This window comes from Anoplopoma fimbria, chromosome 18 (genome assembly GCF_027596085.1).
Source record: "Anoplopoma fimbria isolate UVic2021 breed Golden Eagle Sablefish chromosome 18, Afim_UVic_2022, whole genome shotgun sequence".
NCBI lineage: Eukaryota > Metazoa > Chordata > Actinopteri > Perciformes > Anoplopomatidae > Anoplopoma > Anoplopoma fimbria.
The window spans coordinates 23218633-23240195 of record NC_072466.1 but is presented as its reverse complement, the minus strand read 5'-3'; the positions used below and the strand labels follow the sequence as shown (position 1 = coordinate 23240195).

The 21563-nt window shown below is 41.5% G+C and overlaps 2 protein-coding genes across 3 annotated transcripts; one reads left to right on the top strand and one right to left on the bottom strand.

The window, feature by feature from the left end:
* The first annotated feature begins 5087 nt into the window (after positions 1–5087).
* ccn6 (cellular communication network factor 6) lies at positions 5088–11104 on the top strand. Its single transcript, XM_054618294.1, has 5 exons — positions 5088–5135; positions 7947–8223; positions 9435–9671; positions 10278–10471; positions 10561–11104. The coding sequence occupies exons 1-5, from the start codon at positions 5088–5090 to the stop codon at positions 10840–10842; spliced, it is 1038 nt and encodes a 345-aa protein (XP_054474269.1). The 3' UTR covers positions 10843–11104.
* Positions 11105–11235: 131 nt separating this feature from the next.
* tube1 (tubulin, epsilon 1) lies at positions 11236–21096 on the bottom strand. Of its 2 annotated transcripts, none has more exons than XM_054618293.1 (12): positions 20946–21096; positions 20381–20454; positions 18834–18886; positions 18672–18729; positions 18307–18422; positions 17104–17225; positions 16449–16636; positions 16181–16353; positions 14505–14645; positions 12960–13100; positions 11831–12018; positions 11236–11575 (listed from the first exon to the last, which is right to left on the bottom strand). In XM_054618293.1, exons 1-12 carry the CDS (start codon positions 20968–20970, stop codon positions 11445–11447), a joined length of 1410 nt encoding a protein of 469 aa, XP_054474268.1. In that variant the 5' UTR covers positions 20971–21096; the 3' UTR covers positions 11236–11444. The 2 variants fall into 2 exon arrangements, with proteins under 2 accessions (XP_054474268.1, XP_054474267.1); XM_054618292.1 differs by having other exon boundaries at positions 11238–11575; positions 11844–12018.
* Between the last annotated feature and the right edge of the window lie 467 nt (positions 21097–21563).

Below are 21563 nucleotides of genomic sequence, written 5' to 3'. Positions count from 1 at the left end.
TATTGGATTTCCTTTTAGCAAAATTCCCTGAGTCAATTTGCCTCGGGTAAACACTTACGTAATGTATATGCCTAGGGCTTTTATTGTGAAAGGTAAGAACAGGAGTGTATCTGGTCTGCACTGCAGACATATTTTCAAGTTGAAAGCAGTAATAAAGTTTTCTGTCTTGGTTTGTACAAGGGAGCCTCCATACTGTTGTACACTTTAGTGTGTGTTTTGAACATGTCCGTTCCACACAACGTGATTGGTTTATGCCTTTATTCAGGGTATAGCTTTGAAAAACCTGGCTTTTTCAGTGCATAATATTCACGTTCTGTGTGAAAGTACTCATGTCCAAAACACAAGCAATGACAGATATCTGATGATCAACAAAATCTAATTTCTTCTCTTTGCTACAGATCAGTTGAAAGCTTTTTTCCTATTGCAATTACTATTCTGCCATAGCTCTGTGAAAGTTTAAACGGAACATTTCATGACTTTTACTTTGGTTCATCATCAATCCAGTGTACACCTTTAACTGTTGGTATTCATCTGAGTACTATAAATATGTTCTGATATTTAATCAAAATAACATGTTTCCAAATGATTTAATGCCACGTGTTCCAAACTCTTTTTTTATACATAGGTTCAAATGTATGTAAAATCTTACACTGTGACAGATTGTGGTTTACAATGGTATTTTCAAGAGTTAAAAGCTCTTTAACCCTAGTGGACGGAATGTGGAAACATAGCTGGAATGCTAGACTATCAGACTAAGCAGGATGCAGAGTGTGAGATCAAACGAAGAGCATAACTGGTCTTTAAAGGTTTGACACTTGCCTCTCTCGTCCCAGCTGGAGTGGCTTTGTAACACAAGGCAGCTTAGAATTCGTTAGTTAGGCTCTTAAGCCCACTACACTCTTTAGATCAGTGGTTCTCAAATGGGGGTACGTGTACCCCTGGGGGTACGGGAAGGCACTCCAGGGGGTACGTGAGATTTAAAAAATATATATTTAAAATTAGCATCCATTCAAAAATCCTTTAAAAATAGTTATTTAATAAATATTCAATAAAATAAAAGTGTAAGTTCATAAATGACAACCTTTGTTGCAACAATGCAATCTTCAGTGTTGACAGTTTTATAACTCAGACACTGATGGCAGAGCTGTGTATTACATCTTTTTTCCAACCAAAAATGCTTTGCGCTGGTTAGGGGGTACTTGGCTGAAAAAATATTTTACAGGGGTACATCACTGAAAAAAGGTTGAGAACCACTGCTTTAGATAATTACCTAACTGAGGAGTCTGCACATCAGCTGAAGACATCTGGACTCCCTGCAATCTGCATCAATGAAAGTGACTACAGATCATTTTGGCACTGTCGGAACATTCTTTAAATGTGCCTGCTAATGGGGAACAGGGCTGTAAATTCACTTCTTTTTTTCAGCTTAGCAATGCTGTTACAGAGGTTGATAGTTTTTTAGCAGCAGATTATAAAAGTATCAAGCGGGTCCAATGTAGTTTGAGACTTTTCTATTTAAAAAGAAATAGAAGGCATAGTTTTTGTTTTAATATATGAATTTATTTATTCATTAATATGGCATGGGTGCGGAAGGTATATTATAGTGACCATAAAGGCATCAGGGAGTTTCAAAGGCAATAGAAGAGCAAGAAGAAAAGGCTTAAAGAGCTCTTAATGCAATCATAATTTACAAATTTCAAATAAAATCTTGCCTAAAGTATTGGATAGTGTCATCCAGGCCTTTTGCCTTACTTTACTCACATTGCGCTGTATGTGAGTAAAGTATGGGGTCCATTCAGTCATCCGCTACATACCCAAACTTCTTACAGAATCTTTAAATGCAGAATTGTGCATACAAATTTTCAAGTAACGGAAAGACACCGACAAATGTATGGAGAGCAACAAAAACATGCAGATACCAACTGATAACTAACGTTCAAATAAGAGCACTATTTTCTTTTATCACCTTAAATCCAGCCCCAGAGACAACTCTAATCCAAAACCCTCCAAACCCAAGAGCTGAGCCCAGATAGTAGTCCCCTCTGTCAGTTGGTGCTGAGACTAACTGCCTGACCCCCCCTCCCCCAGACACACTGTGACCAGTTTCACAAAAACACTGCTCTCCAAACACCAATCAGAGAAAAACAAAATTGTATTGCAATATATAAAAACACTATTTGGAACAAGCATATGAGAATGTTATCTGGCCCTAAAAAGAGATTGTGAATTGGCAAAATATCTCTCTGCTGTCAAGGATATAAAGCAGAGACAGATCCTAACCAAGGGCAGGCTCTGTGGCCACAAACTGGCAAACAAACGCAAAACAACATGGCACTGAAAAGAAAACAGATTATGAGGTCGCTGTTGGACAAAATGCACCTTCTCCTACGATGAAAACATTTAATGAAATGAGGAACAGTTGCTGTCCAACATATATCAACATGCCAAAACCTGACACACACACATAAATATGTATCACTCATTTGTGTATAAAATGTTAATGTTGTGTTAATATTCATATGGCCCTGTTATTTTGATGCTATGGAAACATTGTTCTTGAAACTTTCATGCCAATAAAGCCCCTTTGAATTTGAAGTTGAGAGAGGAAGACAGAGTATAGACAGATGTGTAGAAGCCCAATGTTACTGTACAATTCTGTGGTTTATCAGTGCAGTGTATGAACTACAGTGCAGCCAGTAGTCTCACCCAACAGTGACACACAGAGTGACAGCAGACTCATATTATCGGGTCCAACAGGGGTTGAATTGAACATTGGCAGGTCCGTGTTATATATACATCTGGTGTGTGAAATGTCTGCATCCTTACTGCGCTGTTTATTATAAACTATATTAATCACATCTCTCGCCAGCAACCAGACGCTTTTTCACTACATCTTCCTCTACTTGCAGTTTTTGTACTGACAGAACTGACGTCACATCCAGAAACTACTGTTTGACTACTGGCTGCCACTGGAAAACGTGACCAGCAGAAACACTGATGGATGCACACTACGCAGCCGGGAAAACAAGATTTTTAGATGTAGTCAGTCGCCAGAAAACAAATGTTTTGGGATTGTACTTTTCTGCACACCACAGGATATGTTAATTGTTGACATTCCTGAATGAAAAATATGTTTCATAAATCCATATGACCCTTGCAGAAATGCACAATTCCGCGGTGTTAAACTTTGTCAAATGATTGGTGGGGTTAAGGAAACGAAACTAATTGGTAACGGTTGAAATAAAAGATCATGGTTTGTGTCTGTTGAATTAATAACATAATAACGTAACAACATAACTAGCATAAATAACTAACAGCAGCATGAGTATAATCACATCTACCACCCAAACGATCAGCACTGGCGTCCCCCAGGGATGTGTGCTCTCCCCACTGCCCTTCTCCCTCTACACCAACGTCTGCACCTCAGGAAACCCGTCTGTTAAACTCCTGATGTTTGCAGACGACACAATGGTCATCATCCATCAGTCTGCATACAGACAAAGGTAGAACAGCTGGTGTGGACAGACCAACCTGGTTGCTGAACCCTTTGTGGAGATGACAGTGAACTTGTCGACGGTGGAGGCCTACAAGTTCCTTGGATCCACCATCTCCCAGGACCTTCACCGCAAAAATCCAGTCTGTTCTCTGCATGTCCATTACAGTTTGGTTTGGATCGTCCACTAAACGGTGCCTGCCAGGTCTCCATCTAGGATTAATACAACTACAGAGTCAGGAAACATCACTGGTTTGGGAGGCGCTACAGAACACTGTACTCCAAATCAACCAGACACAAGAAACTTTTTTTTCCAGAAACAACAAGAAAATGGAGTCTGATCTCTTGTGTGTACACATACTTGGCCAATAAAGCCAATTCTGATGCTAATGCTAGCATGGGAACTAGCTCATAAAGCTGCGGTTTAGCAGGAATAAGAATTACTAAATTTACCATCTTAATTGAACCTGTTAGCATACTAACATTAGCTAATTATAACTAAATAAAGCTGAGGATGATGGGAATGTCATTTGTTTTGCAGGTAATTAGTCCTTAACCAAAATATTGAACAAATTAAATTGATGATGTATTTCAATTAAAAGCACAGATGGAGCCTCACGTTGGCACTTCAGGAAAAGTTGAGGATCACCAAAGTCGTCCGGGTTCATCCTCTCGGCACCATCAATATCTCTATCAAATTGGATGGAATTCAAATAGCTGTCAAGACCTATGCTAAAAAAAAGAAACAAAAATAACCTGCCGATGGCCCAAGAGGAAATGTCCGGGGATCTCCAAAGTAATTGTGGTTGATCCCCTAAGAACAATGAATGTCTCTCTCTCAATCCATCCAACAGTTGTTGAGATATTTTTAGTAAAGCCAATATCGGTTGATATATTGTCATCAGAACTTCCAAATACCAGTATTGGACTCAAAAATCCAGCATTGGTTAGGCTCTAATTAGTAATAAGCAGGTTTTATTCTGGTCTGTCCATGTGATCTCCCAAAGGGGCGTTGGCTGTACGTGGACGGAGGTGGAGGGCTGGCTCTGAGAGGGACCTCTTTACTCAGAGTAAATAATAGTGGAATGTGAACTTAAATACATGTCTGTGCGCATTAAGTGGGACCATACAGCTAAGGAACCACATTAAACAAACAACATACAGTGAATGCATTTATAAACCAGGACTTGAATCACAAATCCCGTTTTTGTCCCTTAAAGAATGAACCAGACAGTATGTTCTTTGCTGAGTGCTATGTAGTGGCCTGTCACATTTGGTTCTACAGATTTAACGGTAAATTGCACCCAGGTAAATGTGCGCGAGGTCCGCAGACTGAGAATAAACAAATGGGCAGGACTTAAAGGCCCCGGAGTGGCCCGGCAGTTATGAAGACAAATATTTCCCCTCTGGATCAGTAAGGCGGGGGGAAAAGGTGTGTTTGGAGAGGAGACAGAGGGCTGCTTTGTCCCCCTTCTCCAACAGGTCAGCACTCCCAATCTCCCCCCCGCTAGTCTTCCTCCCTAAATCCCACCTTCCAGCTCTCCTCGTCCCCCTGCGCCCTCCTGGAGCTCACACAGACCTTCTCACTTAAGAGATGCTATCGCTTCTCTGCCGTTCCCTCCTGCTCATCCTTGCTCAACAGGTAAGAAAAGCATTCTCATTTTTATTTCTTTCTATTCTGACAATATAGACAGACTGGGGTTTCTGAGAGGACAATATTTGAGGGCACTCATTATGGAGAAACAGAAAAAAACAACTGAGTATTTTGTTTTTCTCACTTTCTGAATGAGCCTTTTCATCTATTCGATAAATATTCTGAAATAATCAGGTGGCCATTTGTAAGTAATTTGAAAAACAGATTTCTGATGGTATTTTTGGGGGTTTAAAGTTGGTCTTCTTTTCAGCAGTAAAAACTTGCAAAATAGGGGAGCGAAGTCTGAGGTCTTTGTATTTAAAGCTCCCGAGCACCCATTTTCACACCATGAAATGAGCTCATTCAGTAAACCTGGCAGACAGGCTTCAGATTTTTGGCATAGTGCTCAGTGACCCTTGAGCAGCCGCCAGAAGAATTGTAGCACAAGAGGCATCGTGCTGAGATTGCATCATGGCAAATACCACCCAATCAAACATATTAGTTTTACAGGAAACACCACTAGAATATTCATAAACTGTTGGGCTGTCACCACTCAGATCTATCTGCAGCTTCCACAGTTTGGATGCCTTCTCACTCAATGTGCAGATAGGCTGAAATGTTTAAACCTTGGCTGTTTGACGATAATAGATAAAATACTTTAATTACAAAGTTCAAAAGAGTGTCACATCATTTGAGGTAGTAGTGAAAAGGAAGAAGTTGAGATTGTGGCTGATCGGGCTCAAAGGGCCAGTGTTTGGGATTTTGCGGCACCTAGCGGTGAGTTGACAGATTGCAACCAACTGAAACTTCTCCAGTGTGCTTTGCGTGTAGGTGAACAACGGTGGGACAACGCAAAAATCTGAAAAAGCAAAATGGCCCTATTTAGAGCCAGATTTTGGTTTGTCCATTCTGGGCTACTGTAGAAACACAGCAGTCGGCTGAGTGAAGAGAACCCACTACAGATCTAATCTAAATGGCTAATGTTAAGCTAACGAAAACACAATTCTTATTTTGAGATGATTATACACCAAAGAAGACTTAATCATTAATATATTACATTTCTGACAATAGATCACCCCCTAATGCAACACACTGTTTCTTTAAGATTTGTGTTTGCATTTTAAAGAAATGTTTTGCTCATTTTTCTTTCCTTTTTCTTTCTTGTAACTGACAGTAGAGAACTAAAATAAATATGCGAGGCAAGTTGGATACACCTCAATAATTCCCACAACAGCTAACAATTCCATAATGCAATATGTCACATTTAATAGATGCCAACATTTGTAGACAAATTTCATCGATGCCGCCATGTTCCTATAGTAGCCCAGAACAGACAAACCAAAACACTGGCTATAGAGAGGGCAATTTGCGTTGGCCAACTAGTTCTCCTACACGCTTGGCACACGGGAAAAGTTTTAGATGGTTGCAATCTGCGACCTCACGGCTAGACGACGCCAACTCATACACACTGACCCTCAGTGAAGCGGCTCAGTAACTCTGTAAACAGCTGGGCACTGTAGTCTTTAGGTCAAACAAGAGTAAATAGTGCATTTTTGGGGGACTATTTTTAGCAGCAGATTAATCCACATTCGGTGTTCTGATGAGTTTTTGAGACAGAAGGACTGTGTATGTAGCACGCAATCAAAATAAACTACAGTGTGTGTGTTCATGGTAATGAAGGAAACTCTCACCCAGTGCAGCAGTGTGGCTCACTGAAATGTTTCTGGACAACAATGGAGCTCTATGGCACAGTTGAAGGAGATATATCAGGCTTTGATACCGGCACAGTAATCGTTAATAGATTACATTCACTGTTGGCTTGGATATATTATTCAAAGAGGCATGAAGCAGGGGAGCATTTCTACAAAGTTTCCTGAGGCAAATTTGACACAGAGTGTACATTTTAGGATTATTAACAGGAAGTTTAAAAAAAAAAATATATATATATATATATATATATATATATATATTTATATATATATATATATATATATATATATATATCAGTGGGCTGCTGTGAACTATTTTTCTAAGAGCCTTACAGGAAGAGTGGCTAAAAGGCTTCTCCCCAATGGTGGCACTAAAGGTAAAGGCATGGCACCATTTAAATCTAAATTGGGAGCATGAATGTGCTCATCCAACTGTTACACCACAAGGTTAGATGATGATATATCTTATGTACAAGTTTGACAATTTGTACTAGAGGCTACTAGTCTTAGAGATACCCTGTCCTATACCATAGTCCAGGTCTGGGGAGATGTTGTCCAAAATCCCTAAAAACCAACCTTTGGGAACCATGCTTATGATGCATAACCTTGTACCTACATGTGATGTGTCTATAACTATAGCTATGAATAACCATGGTAACAGAGAGTTAATATCTTGCCCATGACCAAAGTGTTGAGTGCATTGATGAATTCAATGGCATTACTGTTCATTCAACATTTCCTGCTACATACTGAAAGCCAGCTCTGCAAGTCTAAATTCAAAAGATGTTATTGAGGTGTGTGGGTGTGCTGAGCAAAAGTGTTAAGCTGGATTCTTTTTTACATTTTCAGATCAAAATTAGACACAGTAGCAGCAGCTGCTGCTGTGTCAAGAATAAACAGAATAAAGCCCTTCTAAGTCCAAGAATGTGTGGTTCAGAATGTCACATTCAGCATTTTTATATAGATTTCCAAAGCTGCAGGATGCTTTAGCTCCCATTCCACTCCACCAGAAGAGTGATGTTTGCAAATCATCAAACATCAAACATCAAACAAAGCTCCAGTAAAAAAAAGAAAAAAAAAAGAATGAATGGACCTCTTCCTCCTCTCCCAGTGCTTCAGCAGGGCTCAGAACAATGGGCAGCTGGCTCCTCGAGACGTGCGGGCTGTGGCCGAGAGGCGGCAATTCTGCCAGTGGCCCTGCAAGTGTCGACAGAGACCCTACTGCGCCCCGGGGGTGAGCTCCGTCCTGGACGGGTGCGGCTGCTGCAAGAGCTGTGCCAGGCAGATCGGAGAGCCGTGCAACGAGAGGGACGTCTGCGACCCGCACAAGAGCATGTACTGTGACTTCTCAGCCGACAAGCCCAGATTCGAGGTCGGAGTGTGTGCATGTGAGTGGCTCTCATCTTTTCCTTAAGTAGCCATGGTGGGAAAGGTAAAAGTTACGCAAAATGTTTTCACAAAAGCATGCATACCGTGGCGATAAATACCAGAACAGTATCTATGTCTGAAATAACAGCTGTAGTCCATCTAACGTTTCAGACCTCTAGTAGCTACGTAGCTGTTTTTCTATGCCATCTTTGAAGGCATCTCTGTTAAATACATCCATGGTCCACACCAGCCAAAACAGCAACATCCAGTCCTTAAAACTTCCCGCCTAAGTGCAAAAAAACTGCCATTCCTCAAATGGCCACTTGATGCTTTCCCCAAAAGCGAGTCAGTCCCCATAGACTCCAATGTTAAAATGCCCAACTTTACAGCAGTAATAAACATGTTTACAGCCTGGTACACAAACATTGACTCTAGCTGATAGCTAGCTGAGGGGGGGGGTTCTTTCTTTACTTTTTCTAAAGGCTTAAAGTCTTGAGTGTGGATGCTTTGAGTGACCACTGTGTTGTTCAGCGTTCAGCTGTACACTCTAGGAGTCTGCTTTTCATTTTATCCGGTAAACATTTTATTTAGGGCTTGTTTTTCGCTAACCAATCTTAGCATCTTTATTAACATAAAAGTTAACAGATGCACCTTGCTTCCTGAGCTAGATAGCGCTTGCTGCTAACGGTACCTGGCCCTGCCTCGTTCCTAATATGGTCACTTCTGGTTCCAAAAACCTAAGATGGCTACGCCCAAAATGTCAAACTTAAGGCTTCCAAACGGCAGTCCACAAACCAATGGGTAACATCAGTGTGACTACGTCTTCATGTCTACAGTCTATGCTCTATGAGCATTTCAGGCGTGTTCTTAAGTAAACAATTTCACAAGCTTGAACAGATACACATTGTTATCAATAAAGCGACCTACACAGCTAACGTTTTTCTTGTGCTTTACGAACCCACGTGCAATCAATGTGTTAATTAATGAATACGCATTGGCTTTTATTTACTTTTATCGTGTGATTGGAACATTTTTGCAAAGAAATGAATGCCAGATTTTATTTTTTGGAACTTTAGTTTGTAAACATAATTGTGTCATAGATCATCCCAAAAAGAACAAATTTAGTTATGTACAAGTCTTACACAACATTTAAGATTAACAGTAACATCATCCAGAGAGTTTCGCTGCCTGCATCAGTGAGTACTGGAGCTCTGACATGTTATTCTTTCAGACCTGATGGCAGTAGGCTGCGACCTGAATGGGGCCCACTATGAGAACGGAGAGGGTTTCCAGCCCAGCCCCCTCTATAAGTGCACATGTATTGCCGGAGCCATCGGCTGCACCCCCGCTTTCATCCAGAAGCCTGCTGGTCTCTTGGGCCCTGCCCCGCTTATGGGCAACATGCCAGCCGGACTTCGCAGTGGCCAGAGCCAAAAGAAGCACCAGCAGGACACGAGCTACATGTCAGGTGTGTGTTTATGGAGTAAACCTGGGCAGAAGTGCCGGCCCTTCTGGTCTGGAATGCCAATAGCTGTCCGAGTTAGCTGGTTAGGGGAAAGGGGCGTGGGCATTTCATGACTTTGGCGGTGGGAGGAGTGAGTGCCTCACGGCAAGAAACAGAAAAGATGGATGGTTCCAGTTATTAGCAGGAGGAGGGACGACTCACTTTATTAAAAGCACCGTATATTTCACTGTAATGTACCAGTGTAGTTGGTTTGCTTTGCTTGGCATGAAACTCTGCAGGAAAACCTATTCTATATCATAATCTGTAGGGAAACTCAAATTTTATTTCTCACCGTGGAGAAACGGAGCACATTGTTTGGATTCAAAATTCAAGAGCAGACATACACGAGGAAGCTGAAACCTTAGTATAATTTCTGTTTTGCTAAATGCCCCTTTCTACTCTTCTCATTCTACTTAACTCTTGTAAGTGCAGCTCAAAAATGTTTAGAATTTTGGTAGAAGAAGTGAAGTATTTGGGGCCTGTGCTCTGCTTTGAAGTACGTTGGCACACAGACTAGTTCTCACCGTGGGGTGTTGTTGACACAGTGCCCTTTAACTGTAATACTGAAAGCTTACAGGGATCCTCCTTTAGCCTGGAAGAAGAACTGTCTGATCCAGACCACTCCCTGGAGCCCCTGCTCCAAAACCTGCGGCCTGGGCATCTCTGTGCGCGTCAACAACGACAACGGCAAGTGCGAGATGAGGAAGGACCGACGCCTGTGTCTGCTGCGGCCGTGTGAGAAGAGCGTGATGAGGAGTGTTAAGGTGACAAGTTTGTCAAATTCGGTTGCAGTATTGAAATGTATAATATCCAATGAATATACTTATAAAAATCATTGTTTTTCCCCTCTCAGATGCCAAAGGGAAAGACATGCCGGCCTAAATTCCAAGCCAAGAAAGCGGAGAAGCTGAAACTCTCGGGCTGCATCAGCACCAAAAAGTTCAAGCCCACGTACTGTGGTGTCTGTACAGACAAGCGCTGCTGTGTCCCCAACAAGTCGAGCCTGATCAAGGTCAACTTCACGTGCAAGGGGGGCTCCAACACACAGTGGAAGATGCAGTGGATCACGTCTTGCGTGTGCCAGAGGAAGTGCAACGATCCAGGCGACATGTTTTCTGACCTGCGGCTACTCTAACAGATCCAACCAAGACACAGACGCTGGATGTGATCCCTGCTGTGGCGGACTAAGGACAGAAACATATGCTTACTCTGGTCATTAAGTTCCACTCAGCAGCAGCGATGTGCTTATAGAAGTTTAAAAAAAAAAGAAAACTGAAAACGACAAAACCTCTTTTCATAAGGACGAGTGGCTGGGATCAGTGATAAATAGAAGAGTTCTAGTTGTGATAAAAGCTTTTATGAACTCTGTCTTCAGGAAATGTATGTGCAATAACATCAAGGAATATGGCCAGTGCATGTAACTGTAATAGCAGATGTTGAAACATTAACAGTACCTCATAATACTACGGTCAGGGAGCCAAGAAATGGCAAATAAGGTCACACTATAGATTGAGTTGTTGTTGTTCCTGCTTTTTTTTTTTCCCCCACAGAGAACATTTTAATCAGGTCATAAATCAGACGAGAATGATATATAACTTATAAAGGTATATACAAAAGATTTGTGTTGAGTGAAGTCCTTAATCTCTGCCATAGAATTTGACAGTCAAAGGGTCTGACAGCTACACAAAGATTTACAACAGAGCGGACCTTCATCTGGCAATGCTGAGTCTGGGTGCATCAGGCATTAGTCTCCCTTTGGTGGCATCCAGATGGTCGTATTCTTCGATCAGCGAGCTGAGTGAGCTGACGGCCTCTGAGAAGAAGCTCTGCTCCATCCCTTCTACATGCAAGTAGTGGTGTAGGTGAGCCTTCGGAGAAAAAAAAGGAGGGAGAACAATGTGCTGTTAAGTTATTAAGTCTGAGCACATATAAGTTATAAAAACAGAGAGCTACAGTATGTCTGCTTATACTTTCTAACCAATTGTCAAAAAAACAAAGGTATTCTATGATAAGTGATTGTAATCCACACATTTGGCACGATGTACCGAGAAAATATTTGATGGTTTTACTTGATAAATGATATATTCCCTGGCTGAATCTTCGGATGGTCTATGAAAACATACAATAGCTTTGCACCTTCTTCCTGTAGAGCTTGGTGAAGCGTTCCCTCAGCTCCATGAATGTGGGCTTCACACAGGTGTTGTTGGCCAGGGCCAGCAGAGAGTGGGAGTGACCCACGGGAGGCACCGAACACAGGCCCGTCTTCCAACCTTCCTGGTTCCACGAGATAAAGGGCAGCGAAGGCTTCAGTCTAGAGGAGGGATGAGAGTGATATGTCAAACGCAAGAAAGTGCTGCAGGAAACTGAGGGCTACAGTGTCTAAGGACACGTACATGGTCAGGGTTAAAACTACAGCAGCGTATGAGAACCTTTTTAGCTAAAAAAAAAAACAGAGCCAGAGAGAGAGAGCAGTCTGAGAACAAACTCGGAGGGTAAAGTCTTAAATTTATGAGATAAAAAAAAATCACAAATTTACAAGAAAACCTTGGATAATAAAGACCTAAAGTTGTAGGAGAGAAATCTGAAACACCCTAAGATTGAAGTCACAAATTTCAGTAAAAAATCCTGGAAAAATTTGTTACTTTTTTTTTTTTTCATTTAACCATTTGGTGAAATGGCAAAAAAGCAGTGTCCTTGATTCTAAGGTCGAGGTCATCAAATGTCTTTCTATATGTTAAACCAGCTGTCCAAAACTCAAAGATATCCTGTTTCTAACAATATAAAATAGAGAAGAGCAGCAACTCTTCAATTTTGAGCAGTTGGAACCAACCATGTTTGTCATTTTTGTTTGTCAAACGAGTAATCATCAACATATTAAAGCATCCTGTTTTTATTTGTTATATGAAGTTAAAACAAATAGACCGATACCAAACTCCAAAATATACTAGTGATTATGTGTGCCCTTAAGAACCTTTTGGTGGGATATATTTTTGTGCTTCTCCTCCTCCTCCTCCTCCTCCTCCCTCCTCTTTTAAACCATGGTTACGCACAAATATGTGCTCTCACAGCCGCTTCTGTTTCAGAGTCTCTTGACACCCCGCCACATGAAAACAAGGTCTGCAGGGAGAGTGGTGAAGGGAGAGCTGAGGAGAGGGCGGGCTGCTGAATGGACCAGTCATGAATCACCGCTGTTGGTGCTGAATGGGAGCACTATTTAGAGCCTAGCGGGGTTGAGACGACGGCTGCTCTGACCTCTCGATGTTCCTGCGGAGGTCGGACACCTGAACGTTGCCCCTGACCATGAGGGCGCAGGCCAGGTAGAGGCTGCGCTTCGGGTCGGCTCGGATGAGCTGGTGGTCTTTGCTGAAGGCATCGCTGAACATCTGATCCAGTCTAGAGGGCACAGTTAGAGGAGACAGAAAAAAAAGAAAGACTAAAGCAATATCTTCAGATATTACATTTGCATCCTGCCAAACAACAGCCTTTGTGGTGTGGTCTGGTGACCACTAATAGCTAAAGCCTATGGCAGGTTAGGCTGCATAAATTGGTTTTCCTGTCATTTCCTTACTCCTAGCTCTTCTACTCTCACTCGGTTTAAGTCACTGCATCTTCCGATTGAGCAACCCCACGTGTAAATTTTAGCCTGCAAACACACACACACACACACACACACACACACACACACACACACACACACACACACACACACACACACACACACACACACACACACACACACACACACACACAAACACGGTGTGTACAAAGCTCGACAGAGAAGAGGACAGAAAGTAGCATGACAGTAAATGGCAGCAAAATGCATGTAAGACCTTCACTCGGAGCTAAAATTAAAACGACATAAATTGTGTACATACAAGTCTTTGTTTATTTCTTTCAAGGAGGGGCGGGTGGTTTCCGTTGGGAGCGGCACCCCAAGGCAAAGGTAGGGGAAACATAACACTAGTCTCTATTTACTGGTTTAGTAGGTGAAAGGTGGAGGGATTTCAGGTACACTTGAGCGAGACTTGAGGCCAAGGGGGCCAATATTTGAGAGAGGGGGAGAATTTTTTGTACCTTCATTGGTCCAGGCAAGTTCTGCTGAGCAGGCAAAATCATTTTAAGCAACACCCTGCTCTGCATTCATATATATATTAACCTCTGGGAGTTTGCCCAGTACCACCGCCACTCTCTTTGACTTATGAGCAGCTCCAATGGACCAGATGAGGTCTGCGTGGCTCACACAAGGCCACCTTCATGGCAGTTGTTGATGGGGAGCAGGTGGGAGGGTCGGAAGGTGGTGGATCAAATTGGGTTTTCCTGTCACAAGCCCGCAAATACTAAACTTGAAATTGCCACCATCTCACTTGATACAATGAAAGGCAGCTTTGTTGTGTTTGGAAATCGTATGCCTGTTTTAGGGACTTTTCCACTAGTCCACAGAATCAAGGGCTGAATCAATGATGAAAATGTTTTAAAAAAGGAACAAAACGAGTATTTAGAGCTTTGCTCTATCAGTTTGGTCATTTTTCATTTTATTAAAATTTATTTGCCATAACACAGTATATATTGATAATGGAACAAAATACTGTTATTATAATATATATAATATATAATACATATTCTTGAACTTGAGCTACTCTCTCAAAGCCAAAAACCGGGGGGGGGGGGCTCGTCACTCATCACGACCGTCAACATGTGTAAACGGGGGTTGATTGAGTTCATGTGAGCTGAATACCCCGGGATTCAAAAAACAACTGTGAGGTAAAATATTGCCGCAATGACAGCCAGAGAACAGACCTTCTGGTGGGCACACTGACATCTGACAGTGTGTAGAGAGGGGTGAGGCTGGGCACCAGGTAGTGCAGACGAGGGAAGGGGACCAGGTTCATGGCGATCTCGTTCAGGTCCATGTTGAGAGATCCGTCGAAACGAGCCGAGCTGTAACAAAGGAAACTTACGGTGACACACAAGCAGCATATAAAACGCACGCTTTTTTTTCATTATGAGACACAATATATAAAAATGTAATGCTTCATGCAATATTAATATCTATCGATGTCAGAATAGATTTTAGGGTCTGATTGACCTTTATACTCAATATATCATTTAAGCCTAGAAGTTATTGTCCTTGTTTGTTTGTCCTGCTGACTGCTGGATGATCAGCTGTATTGGAGCACTCTCTCTCTCTCTCCTGTCTGTTGGTGTGTCATTCCAGATGTTTGGATCTGGATCTACATCCTCCAGGAGTTTCAGCCTCTCCTTATGTGTGTGTCTCTCTCCTTTGTGTACTTGTTCACTCTTCGGTCTACGTGAATCCTATAATTGAGTACGTGGCTCGCGCATGTTTGTGTGGACGGTATTCTTTCCAGCTACCGTGGTGCAGAGGGAGGTCGGTTCACTGTCATTTTATTATGTTGGTTATTCCGTTTACACAACATCTATTTAGTTAATTTGCTCTAGCAGACCTGCAAACCACCAAATGTATGCATTATAGTAGCACAATGGTCAGGATTGAGTTCTGAGACAAAGACTGAGCGCTGCGGCTCGCGGTGTGTGTCTTTGTTTGAGAGAGAGCAACAGAGACAGAGGAAGAAAATGTGCACTATGGCATGCAATGTTTCTGTAGGTTATTAATAACTTACTCTTTGTCACTTTTTGACCTGCCCGCAATATTTTCTAGTAAGCTCTTTGTTCCATTAGAGTGTTTCTGGGGTGTACAGATGGCGTCGATGCTGATATTTGGGGTACATAAATTAAAAAAACGCAATAACTATAGGACAAAATACTTTGTCCCACTCTTATATGATTAAACTTGGAACTGAAAACAACAGGTGGGTGCCAGATTGAAGAGGAAACAATAAATAGATGAGGGAACAAAACAAAGACAGATGCTTCCATACAGGACACAACGGTCCAATGAGCGGTTTGATGTGCTCAAAAAAAAAAAAGGGACCTCACAGTCTCCAGATCTGAGCCCAAGGTTGACTGTCTCTTTACTATATTGCTTAAAAACAGTAGCCGGTGCTCAAACTTTCCACTATGCCGTCTGTTTAAGGGTGAGCTTTAAGTTTGTATTCTGCTAATAAACAGATATTTTAGCTACATTTAAATAAAGGTGGATTGATGATTGAAAGCTGATCATATGCAGAGAGTCAATCAGCTCCTGTTGATAAACCAGGTGAACATTTAAAAAAAGTATTTTCCTTAAACTTTTGATAGGTACAATAAGTAGACTGGGAGCATTCACTGATATATTAAGAAGTATTATAACTATTATTATATTTTGGTTATAGAAGCACCATTTGGTACTTTTCCCATTTTGTATATTTCTAAAAAAAGTTCAAACACATAAAAACAACATCATTGCCAAATCCGCGGGAGCGTGTCTATTCGTAAAACAAACATTGTGAGACAGGCCCATTTCCCTTTGCAGACAGGGGTCGTCTGTGTATGAGTAAACAGTAATACTATACCTGGTTATATTGAGCAACAGGTTAGCCACGATATTATTCATGGCATCGAAGGGCTTCTCCGGCCCGCTGAGCCCACCCTGCCCTGAGATAACGGCGCTGTCTCTCTTGATCGCCGACCCTGGCTTCCCACCGTGAGACATTTGTTTGATTTTGTTCACAATGTCGACCAATGACTGGAGGGGTAGAACAAACTCTCGTCAAAGTGGATGATTTCAATGTGTGCACGCCACAGAGACTCTTGCAGAAAGAGGAGAAAAATGAAACAAACTTGGTTTTCGACAGGCAGAACACAGTCGGCGTGCTCTGTGAGCTCCCTCATGGCCAGGACGCTGTTGTAGGGGGAGGTGACGACGTCGTCCTCCGCAGACGGATAGATGGAGGCGACGATGCGACACACCTCTGGGAACTCCTCCTCTAGCAGGCTCAGCACTCTGGTCCCCAGGCCGGAGCCCGTACCTACAATTCATGATTGGTGTATTAAGTTTCTGCTGTAACCAGACTTCTTCAGTGTCATGTTAACGACAAACCTGGTTTCTGTTAATAGTGTGGAATATTGTAGAAGCCTGATTTCACCAGCTCAATTTCCCCCAGAGAGAACACATTTCTTGGGCATGTATACATACACTAAGGTATTTGTTTAACAGAAGAAGTGTCAGTCTAGATGCTCTGACATACACACACAAAATACAAGAATAATAAAATCAGGAAGAGGACATTTTTATCATCTATATGTGATTTGTGTTGAGATTGGTTTTACAAACGCACCAGTTGAATATTTAAAGATCACTGATTACAAATAAAGGCTTGTTTGAGTTAAAGGAGATGAGATTTAATGCACAAGAGGAAAAACATCAATGCATCCCGATCTGTAAGCATCAATGCTACCATGTTTACGTGGATGGGTCAAACTGTCCTCGTCTTACCTCCTCCCATAGAGTGAATGAGAAAGAAGCACTGCAGACAGTCACAGTGTTCTGCTGCCTTCCTCAGCTTGTCCACTATCTGCTCCCTGTAGGCTGAGCCATACGTCATGTGTCCAACTGCCCTGGAGAGGAGGAAGATGATGAAGAAGAAGAAGAAGAAGAAGAAGCATTTTAATGAAATCCAAAATTGTAAGATTGTTTTAGTTTTAAGAAGCAAAAATGGGCTGCTGGTTTCTGTTAAACTGAGAAGTATTATGTATAAATTAACTTTGGTTCCAGAACGGTAGATTCACTTTCTAATTTGGTTCAGATACTGATTTTTTTTTTCTTTTCGATTTTGCAAAGTTCAGAAGCGGTGGAAAAAGACATTAGACAGTCTTTGGTGCAACAGCGAGAGAGTGAATGGAGTGGAGACTGAAAACATTCTATTTTAACATTTGCTGAGTTGTTGTGGTATGTGCAGGATTTCCCAAAGATTTACAAATATTTTAAAGATGTTTCATTATGAATGCTTTTTTTAAACAAACGAAACAAATAATGACTACCCTTATTTTATATTAGTTTGTTAGAACTGGTGGCACCCCAGCGAAAAAGAAATCTGTCAGAAGATGCAACAAATGATTGTAAGAATTTAAAGCCAGTTATTTTTATGCATGTGAACTTCAGAATGAGAGGCTTAACCAGGCCTTTGTCGAGGGGGGATACATAAAATAACACATGTCTCTCTGTCTCATGTGAACTGCCCTTTAATACGCTGAAAAATGCACTACCGGTGTTTGAACAATTCAGCTTAACAAGCATAGAGGCATTGCTTCTTTTTAACAATGGCTGTGAGGCTCAAACCTATAGAGGGAGTATTCAAAGCGGCTCTTTAAAGAAGCACCTCTGGCCTTTCCCCCAGATTATGCTATGTAGGCATGAGAGAGAGCAAATGGGGAAAACAACTACATCCGCTTGTTGAGACTACTAAACTTGTCGGGAATTTGAACAGTGTAAGATAGCAGTTTTTATTTTTTCAATTATTGAACTTTAAGAAAATAACTCTGGCATTGAAGTTTCATTGACTCAATCCCTGAACACCACATGTTTACAGCTCTGTGTGGTTAAAATGATTGTAAAGCGGCTGAAATTATGGTTTTGCAACAGTTGCTGCGAGCCACGTGAGCACGTGAGCAGCCGCCCCGTGGCTAGTACGTCGCTCACCAGTTGTTGCCTGAACCTGACACGTCTGTGAGGAGCTGAGTGCTGTCGAACACCTCTCTCAATGGGCCCTGCAGGATCTCGTTAACCACACCCTCCTCCATGTCCACAAGCACCGCCTGTGGATTCAAATATGCGAGTTTGAGGCCAGCACATAGATTTCGTTGCCATTATATGCTGAGCACATGCCCTGCCATCAATACACAACTCCTCTTTGTAACCTTAACCAGTGGATGACCAACCTGGAATGCAGAGTTATACCCTGACCTTTGCCCCTGACTCTTAAATAAACTGGTACCCCCGTGAAGGCCAGGGATTTTTATTTTTTTTTGTCTCAAGCTGTTTTCTAGTAATGAGCAAGAACTTACCCTGGCCTTCAGATGCTGGATTCTCCCACCAACAGCACAGGCTCCCCCATCACTTTCCCTGGAAAAGAAAACCAAATATAACAGGGCTACATTTGGACTTCTGCACGGAGGCTAATGTCTGAGCCCATGTAGCAGTCACTGGGTGAAAGAAGGTGGGATTACCTTGAGTCCACGTTTCGGAAAAAGCTACTGAGGGCCTCATCATACAATCCTTTCTGAATGGAGGAAAAAATAGAATGTTAGAGATGCCCTTAAAAATTATGGTACTTAAGGGATAAAAACAATGGGTTTCCTCTAAAGGATAATTCAGGTTTATTACAACATTATTATTTCATATATAGTTTTTTTCCCAGGTCTTCCCAATTATTTTGGGAGAGTACAACGATAAAGAAACTAGACAAATAAAACCCAAGTTGTAAGAAGATGGAATTACCGCTTAAATCATGCCTGGTAAGGGTTAAACTAGTGAATTTGAATACTAGTAGGTAATTCAATTCAATAATTAAAAAAAAGTGGTATTCAGCTTTGTAAATTCTGATTCAGTTAAGTGACATTTAAAAGTCTAATTTTTTTGTCTGTATAATCAAACAAAGCATGTTTGAGAGTTTGTGTATATACATGCATAGCCTATGTATGTGTGCATTATTATGTGTTAGATGTGAATGCGTTTATGTGTAGATATCTCAATATAAATTCAAATGCAAGGTTGCTTTATTGGCATGAAAGATTCAAGGACAAGGTTGCCAAAGCATCATAAAAAAAGTATACAATAACAGCAAAATGAATATTAACACAACATTAAGACTAATATATATTAATGATAAATAAATGTACATGTATGCATGGGTGTGTTGGTAGGCATTGGTACACTAACCTGCCTTTTGTCTTACACTGCACTCTTTGATGTAACACAATGCTTAAGTTACAACATGAAGCAATTTATTTTTTACTAATCATTTTTTCACCTCTTTTTTTCTTGCCGTTGTTGTTTTCTTTATTGAATTTCTTTTCACTATTGATAAATATGTTGATTGTGTTTTTTTATAAACTGTTAACTTATTAATTGAATAATGGTTGGTGTATACAATTTCAGAACATTGCTCATCGGAATTCTCAGCGGCACAAGTTCACATCCTCAAACTGCACTTTCTCACAGTTTAAAAACACACAGTTAACATGGGGCCAGCAAATGTTTGAATATTTGTGTTTGATAACTAAAATGATAAATCAGTCATCAAACTCACTGGTGATTCATTCAATGATTGCCAATCAACTAACTTCCATTGTTTAACCCCTACTATCCACATAATACATATCCATAAACAGCAACAGATGTTTCAGATTCCTGATTCTTAAAAGCTCATATTCCCAATGATCATGGTAGATTTATAATGTTACAGATAATTAACATATGTGATGTGGTAATTGAAAACTGTATGTATTTTTAATTAATATTGTAATTTGTTTTAATGGTATATATTTTCACTTACAGTAACCAGAAAAGTGCAGGCGTAAGTTATTACATACATTTATCATTGCTCCATTCCATTCAAGAAAATATGGAGCACATCCATCATTATTGTTGTTATTATGACATGTCAAAATGAAGGGGTTCTTTCAAAAAGTCAGTCTTTAATGTCATGAGAGTGTCCAGGCCGTGAGGCTGTCTTTGACCTGGTCAGTGAGAGTTCAGTGTGTGGGTCACTTACTTTATTGACATGGGCGTGTTCTCTCAAAGCAAGGTCCCAGAACCTGCAGCCAACCTGGTTCCCACACTGGCCAACTGAGGGACACGGGTTCACAGTTAAGTTAACTGTGAATTACTATTACTATTACCTGTACCATTAAGCATTTTAGCTTTACTTCCACCCTGAAGCCCTTTTGCTTTCTCGTTCTGCAGGTTTCCATGAATCGTTGTGGTACCTGGACCGTAGTCGTGCCTCCTGCTGTGAGCCGACTGACACCCACTGCTACTTCCATTATTATTATTAGTCACATTACTATCCCTATTTTCATGGCTATAATTCTACTGTAATAATTGCTGCTGTTATTATAAGTAGTCTTATTATATGAATCATTTATGTCATATACATTGAATGTGTTGTATCTCTGTTATGCTGCTCATTCTGTACACATGACATCTATTGCATTCTGTCCATCCTGGAGAAGGATCAGCTCCTGAGCTAGCTGTTAGCTCCTGAGCTAGCTGTTAGCTCCTGAGCTAGCTGCTAACGTCTGGATGCTAGCGTCACTAGGTCTGTTCAGTGTACTCACCCTGGACAACAACTGACTGTGTCATGTCCGCTACACGCAGAGCCTCTGAACCACAGGGCTACGTCATGCTTAACGTTAACATGTTAACATGTGTCAACATTCAGACGACTTTATGAGAAAGCTTTGAACCTCCGCTCTGTTGGGTCGAGGGTTGATGACGTATTACCATGGAAACGGCGTGTTTGGCTATGCAGGCATAAGCTCCATGTGTGTGTGTGTTGGATGTATCACCAGGGACAACGAGGAGGAGCACAGAGGACTGATTGAGAGCTTCATCACATGGTCCGAGGAGCTTGTGGTGGACTAGCAGAGGAGGGGGGGTGGAGAGGGTTGAGTCCTACAAGCACCTTGGGGTGCAGATCAACAATAAACTGGACTGGACACACAACACTGCCCTCTACAGGAAAGGACCTAACCAGTGTCCTCTTCTTCTACCAGTCTGTGGTAGCCAGCGCCCTCTTCTTCTACCAGTCTGTGGTAACCAGTGCCCCTCTTCTTCTACCAGTCTGTGGTAACCAGTGCCCTCTTCTTCTACCAGTCTGTGGTAACCAGCGCCCTCTTCTTCTACCAGTCTGTGGTAACCAGTGCCCTCTTCTTCTACCAGTCTGTGGTAACCAG